The sequence below is a fragment of the Nannospalax galili genome, unplaced genomic scaffold (assembly GCF_000622305.1).
Source record: "Nannospalax galili isolate Female #2095 unplaced genomic scaffold, S.galili_v1.0 scaffold597, whole genome shotgun sequence".
NCBI classification, from domain to species: domain Eukaryota; kingdom Metazoa; phylum Chordata; class Mammalia; order Rodentia; family Spalacidae; genus Nannospalax; species Nannospalax galili.
In genome coordinates, this window is record NW_008339519.1 from 326,337 (window position 1) to 335,797 (window position 9,461).

Genomic DNA, 9,461 nt, shown 5'->3' on the forward strand with positions numbered 1-9,461 from the left:
CTATCCATAATCCTCTCACATACCTACTTTTTTGAGGGATAGCATTAAGAAATGCAGTGGTGAGCAAAAACCCAATTCACTTTTGTGAAAAATCATTTCTGGCTGCTTTATAGAAGGAACTCTAGGGATGCAGAAACACTATTCACTACTGAGTTTATCCATAGATTTGTAAAGGAAGAAAAGGGCTGTCCTCATGCATATCTGCTTTCTTAGCTACACGGAATGCTGATGGCTCTGCCTTGTCTTCAGGGCACTAAACTCTCCTGATGAAATGGACCCAATCACACAAAAATCACTTAATCTGTACCTTGAGGCTTGTGACAGTTGTCTCAACCCTCTCCTCAAATGATTTGAAAGTAGGAGAATTCCTAAAATAAAAAAAGAAAGGTCAGCTCCAAGACCTAGCGTCTTAGCAACCATGCTGTTTGATTTTCTGTTCTCGTTTGTCGGCATCACTTCTGCAGCAGAGCTGGCTGTCAGCTTGCCGCCTACACCAACCATGTTCTAAAGGGTGTTTCATTTCTGCTAGAGGAAGTCCCAAAACCATAACCTGACACAACTCTTTCTAAGTAAAATGGTCACATACTTGACTGCACAGTGTGTGGCAATGAGCCAATTATAAAAATTCCAGACTGCATCAAAAATCATTTCCAGTGAGTCAATGGAGTGATAGCTTCAATTGTCATTTGCTAATTAATTGTTTCTACCACAACAGCCCTCTTCCTAACTCAGATTTTTGTTTGTTCTAAGAAGCAGTAGAGTATCTGTCTGGATGCCATGTATGAATTTTCTACTTGGAATTTTAAAGTTGTTAATTTCAGCAAATATGTGAAAGACAGAAATAGGCCAAGGGGTAAAAAGGTTCATGACTTTTCTCTTTTCTGTGCCTTAAAAAGTAATAATACTGACAGATTCCATGATGTGGTGTATCTAAGGTTAATGTGCTCATGACTTTAGTGACTCCATCACCTGTTTACCGCCCGCGTGTTAACCACTGTATTATTTTTCCTTCCAAAAAGGCCATTCCCTTTCTCTTAGCAGATGGCACCTCTGAAGCTTATTGGCATTTTATTTGTGACTCAAACATTGTGCTGCAACCTCTACCCACCACCTTGTTGCTTTAAAGGCAGATACTTCATTTTGACTCCCTCTAGATTTGGCCACATGGAATTATAATGAATTATTACTGCATTAAACGTGAGCAAATCCAACTAAAGAAATAGAAACTGAACTAAAGAATGTACCTTAAATTTTGTAACCATGTCACATTTCATAATGATTGCCATTATTTTCAAGTCAAATAATTCAATTAAATTTATCACATTTGATAAATCACTTGTTATTCTCTTGAGTAGAGAAAACAATAAAATGAGAAGAATGGCCAGGGAATCTTTATAAGGGGGGTGTGGTTATAAAATGTGGGTTTTACTGTCTGGTGTAGGTGACCCAGGGCTCTAGGATTATCAAGAGGCAACTGATATACAGAACACACTCTCAAAAGTCTTTAGCTTTGTTGGGGATTGCCCCCTGAGACTTTGACAGTCCACATGAATAGGACTGCATGCTCATTTAGGCTGCAACATGGACAACAGTGTGTTCAGAAGATGCAGGAGATTCAGGCGTGGCTTATACCTTCTGTGTCACTCAAACATTAGTCAAGATCCTATGACTAATCATACATAATACCTCTGTTTCATGATAAAATTAGTGAAATTCCATTTGAGTGACTCAAAATAAGAGACTGGCACTTCATTTCCTCTTCAAGTTTTATTTGGCCAAGGCTGCCCACATGATATCCATCAGTTATGCAGACCTCTGCTGGGCAAGTGGAAATGGTTCATGGGTATATGTTATATTAGTAAAATCAATTTTCAGAAACTGTTACTTTCAGGAAGTTTGTGAGATTGCATTTGACCTGTAGGCCATTAGACGGATTCCTGATTCACAGAGAGAAGCCATGTTAGCTTTGGCCATGTTTTGTTTAGATACCCAGTTTAAACTTGATTAGTTAAGAAGCTCGGGGTCTTTTTTGCACTACTCAGTTTGGGTGTACTTATGGAAGGGGGAAGCGATTCATTTGAAGATGAACTAAACTATCTTATTCCCACCAAGTAAAGAAAACCAAACGTTGTGGTTCACTCTCCCAAATAACCCTAGTGCAGAAAAGACTTCATTAGACATGAAAGAATACACATTCCTCTAATTAAATTGTACTGCAATACATGCTGGAGAATAGGGAGGGATTGTTTACTCAAACTTAATTGTATCATGCACAACTATACAATTTAGTATTGCAAATGACTGTGGGAAGAATTTGGTTTTGGTGGTCTCAAGCCATTTAAAGTAACAGAATTCCCTGTACAATGGATCCAAACCACAATGTATACTACAAAGCAGAGAAGAAGCATAGTTGTGACTGAAGTGTGGGAAAGTCCCAGAGGCTTAATGTCACATGTCTCGTTCCACACTGACAGCAGCCCAAGCTGCTGGAGAGCTCCCGGGAGCACCTTGGAAAGAACAGCAAATCTGGTTTTAGCGCCTTACTTTAAATACAATGCAGCTGATTTCAATGAAATAGGTTGGCTGTGGCTGAAACACTGATCCTCCAACAGAACTCAGCTGTAGCCTGACTCTTCCCACTCCCGTATGAACACACACCCCTCTAGACTCTATCACTATCAGTGATTTTTCTCATATTGTATCAGTAAACCATGTAACCTTGAACCAGGGAATGCTATCCTCACAGGTGTTCATCCAGCCAGGATTGTGATGACACTTCACTGTTCCGTAGACTTTCACCTTAATATCTACCCCAAAATCCTAATGGTATCTTTCACAGGCATGTTGCCCAATTAATCTCCTATTTTCTTTCTTTCTTAATCTCCCAGTTTGCATTTAGCTCTGCTGAAGTAGCAAGTGTATTTCTATTCTTGCAAATGTCTTTGGAATGTTCCAGGTCCTGTGTTAATGCTTCAAACAGGTTACTTGTTTGGGCCCTCATAACATCCATGCAAGGTAGGTCTATTCCTCATAATATGGATAAGGAAACGGAGATTGAGATAGGTAAAGTCGCCTGCCTCTGGTCATACAGGAAAGGCTGGATTTAAGGCTGTGTGTCTGGTTAAAAGCCCACATGCAGTGCCAGTGTTCACCTCCTCTCCTGAAGGCAGTCAGAAGGAAGCACAAGGCAGTTATGTTCATTCACATAAAGGGGACCAGAGAGGAACACAAGTAAAAATAAAGCAATGCATCATATATACTGAATTAATAGTATGTAAATATTTGACACACATTACCTCATGGCAGGCATACTTATGGAGTGGCGAATGGAGTACCTTCAGGGCAAAGGCAGTTTAAAGGGAGGGGGAAAAAAAGAAGACAGCACAATTTAAGTTTGTGAAAAACTCTGGCTTTGCAGTTCTAAAACAGCAATTTCCAATACCTCAAATATTCCCTGCCCACCCAACCTAGATGATATTTGTTTTCCTTGGGCATAACGGGCCATAGTCAGCTTCTAAGGGGGCATGAAAGACAAATAGGTGATTTATTCCTGGGGCCCTTCAGGAAACTCGGACAGTGTGATATTCTCCAGTCCAACACCCACTTCCAACCCTGGTCTTTACTTCCTTCTCACATTGGTGTGTGTGTGCATGTGTGTGTGTGTTTGTGTGTGTGTTTGTGTATGTGTATGTGTATGTGTGTGTGTATGTGTGTGTGTGTGTAAAGAGCACTACCCAGGAAGGAGAGCCAATCAGGTAGAAGCTAATGGTTCCATTGTACAGAAACTGTTCAGAGGACTGCACATGATTAGGAAAGGACACTAGGAAGCCCTGCCAGACTAACAGTTCACCCATACCAGCAGGGAAGGAGCGACTTCTCCAGCCATTCTGTGCTAATGGTCAAGAACAACTGGTGCAAATATAAACATTCCCGAGAATTTTCAGAGATGGATCCTCTTAATCCCAGAGTGGTTGACTCATCTCCCCTCTGTTATTGCCTGTTACTTTCTGTTGAGGTCTGGTCAGAAATTGGCTGGGCAGAGGAAGGAAGCAAGCTGGGTTCCATTGTTCTGGGCTGGGGCTTGATCCCCTAGCACATTTTTAACACGGTCCCTGCTTCTTCTTCTCCCTAGAAGCTAATGATTCCTAACAGGATACCTTTATCTGCCAAGGTCATCAGGACAGGCAGCATTTTACTAGAGTATAGAAAGACATTCAAGCAATACTTACGGCCTTCCCCAAAAGCTATTATATAGAAACTGCATTTAAAAGGAATCACTAAAGGAAATTCGGCATTACCAACCATTCATCTCCTTACATATAAACAATCTTAAGGGGAAAAATTAAGTTCATATTAAGATTCCAATGAAAAGAAAGCTTAAGTCAAAGGTTGAAAGCCGCAAACTTCTTAACATAAGTACTTTTCTTCCTACCAACTGCAGAAAGTATGGAAAGTTGAAGATTAGACATCAACACATGAAAGTTAAAGAAATTCAGAGAAACATGACAGAAAATAATTTTCTGTTTCTCAGCTTCACATTGTACAAATTTTATATAAAAACACCCTCTCCCAATTTCCACTGTTTTCTTTTCTCAATTCTAAGGACCATATCAGTGTAGGAAGAAATGATGCTGACAGGAGAGGTTTAGTCCTGAGAGATTGCTCAGCAAATGAACTGGTGGAAATGATTCAGAAATGAGATAAACATCCGGTTCAATAGAGTCCAATGGATTAGGTGCTGTGCAATGGTATCTTCCTGGTCATGTAAACGCTCTAGAAATAGTCTTGTTTTTCTGGTTGTGGCACTACCTGAAGAAAACAGAAAGCTCTGGAAAGCAGGGAGCACAGAGTAAGGAGGGAACTGCAGACCCTCCCACTCAGCCTCACAGCACAGCGCTAGGCTTACCCAATTGAGTGAGACCTGCAGCCAGGCAGCATGAGAGAGAAGAGCAAGCAGAATTAGCATAGAATACAAAGTAATGACCTCATTGTCCATTCTGTCCCCTTGTAAGAGAGCAAAAGAAAAGTTTAACTCCATTCACTATCCTTTAGAGTGTACATTTGGCTAGTCCCCTGCATCTTTGGGGGAAGGATTCCAGGACTCCCGTGGATGTAGAAATCCCAGGATGCTTAAGTCCTTTCATAAAATGGCTTAGCATTTGCATGTTACTTGTATACTTAGATCTCTAAATTATTTGTAATACCCAATATGAGATAAAAGTCATATAGCGTAATAAATGCTATATATCTTAGAGAATATTAGCACAACAAACTGTACGTGTTCAGGACAGATGAATTAAAAGATATTTTCAACCTGTGTTTTATTGGATTCACAGCTATTGAAGCAACATCTGACTATACTGACTTTTTAATGTGTCTTAAAGGTTATTGTTCAAAAATGTTACAACTTTTTGCTTCTAATTGCTTTTCCCATGGCTATATATTAATCTCTAACAAGATTATATAGTTCCTCCAAACATTTGGTCCCCACAGTTTGGACAAACTCACTGAGAAACTGAGAAGATGCCAATATTATTATAAAAACCATTTCAATAGCTTACATTTCCTGAATTTACTTCATAGATGAGATTTTTCATCCACAGGAAACATTTTCGTGAGGCAAATATTACTAATTTTATTTACAGATGGAGAAAAAGACCGAGTAATTCCATGGCTAGCCCAAGGTGACATCACTTAATGTCAGCCAAGTTCAATGGACTATCTTGCTAGGTTCAGGAATTGCAATTTATTTTTTATAAAACATATAAGTCAAGTCTTAACATTAAGTGCTTTTCATTCTATTATTTAAAGGCTCACACTGTAAGTTTTAAATCTTTGAGTGTTAATTTAGAATTATTAAAAGAAAAAAATGTGACATTAATTTGAGCAACATGTCAAGATTTACTAATTTTTCTATTTCAAGGGTATTAACCTGGGGCTATTTTAAAATAATGTATATATTTTACTCATTTTAGCATAATTTAAAATGTAAAATTCTTTACAATACTTGCTGCGTTTGCAGAGAGTTATCCACATATATACAAATGCTGAAAAATGTAGCTTAAGATAAAAATAGAAATAGAGCTCTGAATTTTTTCAGCCCCATAAAAATTTTCAGTACTCTATTTGGATCTCTCTACATAGGCTATATTTTCCAGTATTTTTAGCCACTATTTATTTATTTATTTATTTATTTTCTGTTTGTTTTCTTAGCCCTATTTTGTATTTCCATAATACTTTTCTTTCTATAGTCTCTTGGGTATGGTTATTAAAACAAGTGCTTTATCACTGACTTATAATCCAGCATACAAAAATTAGCCACTTTAAAATGAAACTTTTGTGTCTTTTATATGGAGTTATAATTAATAAACATTCTGGAACTCCTGGGTTATCCACTGTGCTAGAAGAAAGCACGTTAAAACAAAGGAAAGGCAGTGAACACAGCCTGGATATTGTGCCTTGTCCTAAATAAACAGAATGATGCCAACACACCACCAATGTGTGACAGCCTTCATTCTTTGCTATGTAGAGAAACAAGAGGAGCTTTTTAAAAATACAGTGATTTCCTGATCATAGATGCTTCCTGATTTCCTTTGAGTAAGGACCACTGAAATGGCAATGACAGGAGAAAGATTTCAACTACATATATACAGAACAAACTTCATAAACATGGCAAAATATATTTTCTCATATATAACAGGTAGAGGGGACTTTCTTGTATAAGGGGATTATTTACTTTGATAAATGATTTGACACCACTGAAATGACTGCAAATTTTACTTATAATAAAATTAGCAGTAACTAATAATCCAAAAATCACATGCCACCTCAGAAGGCCTTCATTTGCTTTTGAAAATGTGGTATTAGTAAAGCTGAAGATGAAACCATTCACAGATTCATGTATATACCCTAGCTAACTCTATCCATGTGAATGCCTAGATGTTTAGCTGGCTCATGAATACTGGCATTATCCAGCAATTTTTGAAGTAGAAAACTAAACACAAAGATATAAATATTATTTCCAGGTATCAAAGACTCAGACTAGAGACAGTGTAAAAATCCTAAACTGTTGTTATGGGTAAATGTACATATAACTTTTACAAAGAAGAAACTTAAAACTTTCCATGTTAAAAAAAATGAATTTGATTTCTAGAGAGAAAAATGAAATTGATTTCTGAAGAAAGATCTCCTAAGGCATATCATCCAAATTCAAAATAAATTAATAAGTACTTAAGTAATAAAACTTATGATAGTAACAACTACATAAGATAGTTTTCTAATAAGCTGAAAGATAAAAATAGTACAGCATTGTTTTGAGTAAGGGCAAGTTCTTAGCTCACAATCTAGCTTTGTGTCTACCCAGTTCTATGTAAAATAGTGATAATAACTATAATGTGGAAGGTACTTATTAAAAAGTTTTGCTATTGCTATATATTTTGATGACAATCAGGTTATTAAAAATGAAGGTGTTAAAATTATTAATGTATTCACAATATATTGGTAAAGAAAAAAAACTACCAGAAGTATAGACTAGTATCATTTTAAAAGTAAGATTATACTAGATGGCTGTATAAAAAAATGTTCCAGTGAATAATACTTCAACTTACACTTAGAGTAAGTCATGTGATGATTAATTATCATTGTCAACCTCTGTAGATTTTGAATCACTATGAAAGCACATCTCTGGGTATGTCTATAAGGCTGTTTCCAGACAGGCTTAACAGAGGAAGGAAGACCCACCCTAAATCCTTTAGTAGGTGGTTCTCTCCTATGGGCTGGAGGTCCAGGGCAAAGAAAAAGTCCAATGGGTTGGAGGTGCAGGGCTGAGAAAGTACTCAGAATGTGAGCTGAGTACTCGCATTCAACTCTCTGCTTCCTGACTGTGGACACAGTGAGTCCAGCTGCCTCAAACTTCTGCTGGCGTAACTTCTCTGCCATGATGGATGTGCCCTCAAACTGGGAAACAAAATACTCGGCCTTAGGTTGCTTCTGTCACAGCAAGAAGAGTAGCTAATACAACTTGGAAGATTCTTTATGTGCTGTTCTTTTTTGAAATTCCTCCTCATTGCCCTCTGATTTCTGATTTAACTACCAGAAAGGGAGAAGGCCCCCTAAGCTGACCTTCCAATGGAAAATATACCAGCAAGAAATTTTATCTCTGTCACCGATGTCATTTTTACCCATTAAAAAAAGAGACACCTGCCAATAGTCATTGCTCTTTGGCAGAGTTCCTGTGGCCCATTTCCACGTACCTCATATCTCCAAACTTCTTGCTGATGGCCGTGCCCACATTACTGAAAGCTGCAGTTGCCTTCTGCCCTGCGTGGCTGAGGGTCTCATGTGTTTTCTTGTATCTAGAAGTAAAAGGGAGCCATAGTAAGCAATGAGACACAGTAGACAGACAAGAAAAATTAGGGGGGTGTGGGAGGTGAAAGATGCCCCCCACCCTGGAATCTGGTTGAAGTTTCTTGTCAGCTGAGTCAAGATTTCTAACACAACAAACAAAATTTGCTGTGGGGGTTGGCTATATAGAGACAGCATTCCTTTTCTATAATCATATTTTTAAGAAATATTGAAATAGAAGTGAGTCATGCTTAAGGCCTAAGTGCATATGACCTTTGAGTTTAACCTTACTTCTTTCCTAGCTGTAAACCTATACATTTCAGAAAAAGTCTCATAAATAAAATTATGAATTAATGTATTTTATTCAAAATACATTAATGTCTTAACTCACTGTGACCTAGAACACTAAGAATCCCTTCGACTTGTGACCTATGGAATTACCTTATGATCTATTTTAAAGGAAAAAATTTAGAAATCCTTTAAATATGTAACTTCAGAAACAACTCAAATTCTATACATGACTTTTATAAAGACAACTAAGCTTGACACTGTCTTGAGGGGCCCACACCCACAGGTAGGTATGTATTGTCCTTTTCCTAAGCACCTCTCGCTCTCTCTTTTTTTTTTTAACTTTTACAAAAACTTTATTGAGAATTTCATACATGCATATAAGGTGTTTTGATCAAATCCATGCCCACTCCCTCCCCTCCAACATTCCCCCCTTTGAAGAGGTAACCCTAAAATCTTTTAAGGATTAGATACAAGATCCCAAATACTTCTGACATTTTGACATTTTCGGCCTTTGGAACAGAGTGTGTTGCTAACAGGCCCAAGGACATTTTGACTTTTAGCCCAGAAAATGGCTACATTTCTTTGGAGTGTTTTTACCCTAACTGCCTAGCCAATTCTTATCTCCTATTCTTATCATGCCATCCTCTGAAGGGGTTACCCAATTGCCAATAGGGAATAGGGACACAGACTGCTCTGGCTTCTTCCATGCTGAACAGGGACGTAGGGTGAGGCAATTGTAGTACCCCTTCAGTAGGCCTATCTAAAAGACTCCCGAATTGCAAAACTCTTGTCTCTAAGGGGAAAAGAAAGTCCTTGAATCATGAATA

General features: G+C 37.9%; 1 protein-coding gene across 7 annotated transcripts in view; it reads right to left on the reverse strand.

The window, feature by feature from the left end:
* Tpd52l1 (TPD52 like 1) overlaps positions 1-9,461 on the reverse strand; it is a 100,879-nt gene that overhangs the window by 5,845 nt on the left and 85,573 nt on the right. For 2 of the 7 annotated variants that reach the window (XM_008834255.3, XM_008834257.1), the window contains exons 4-7: positions 8,253-8,354; positions 4,907-4,921; positions 3,297-3,335; positions 308-368 (exon numbers count right to left, since the gene is read on the reverse strand). In XM_008834255.3, the coding sequence (XP_008832477.1) occupies positions 308-368; positions 3,297-3,335; positions 4,907-4,921; positions 8,253-8,354 (217 nt within the window). Of the gene's footprint in view, positions 1-307; positions 369-3,292; positions 3,336-4,906; positions 4,922-8,252; positions 8,355-9,461 lie in introns of those variants that run through there. The other 5 variants (XM_008834256.3, XM_017798465.2, XM_017798466.2 and 2 more) reach the window with 5 other exon arrangements.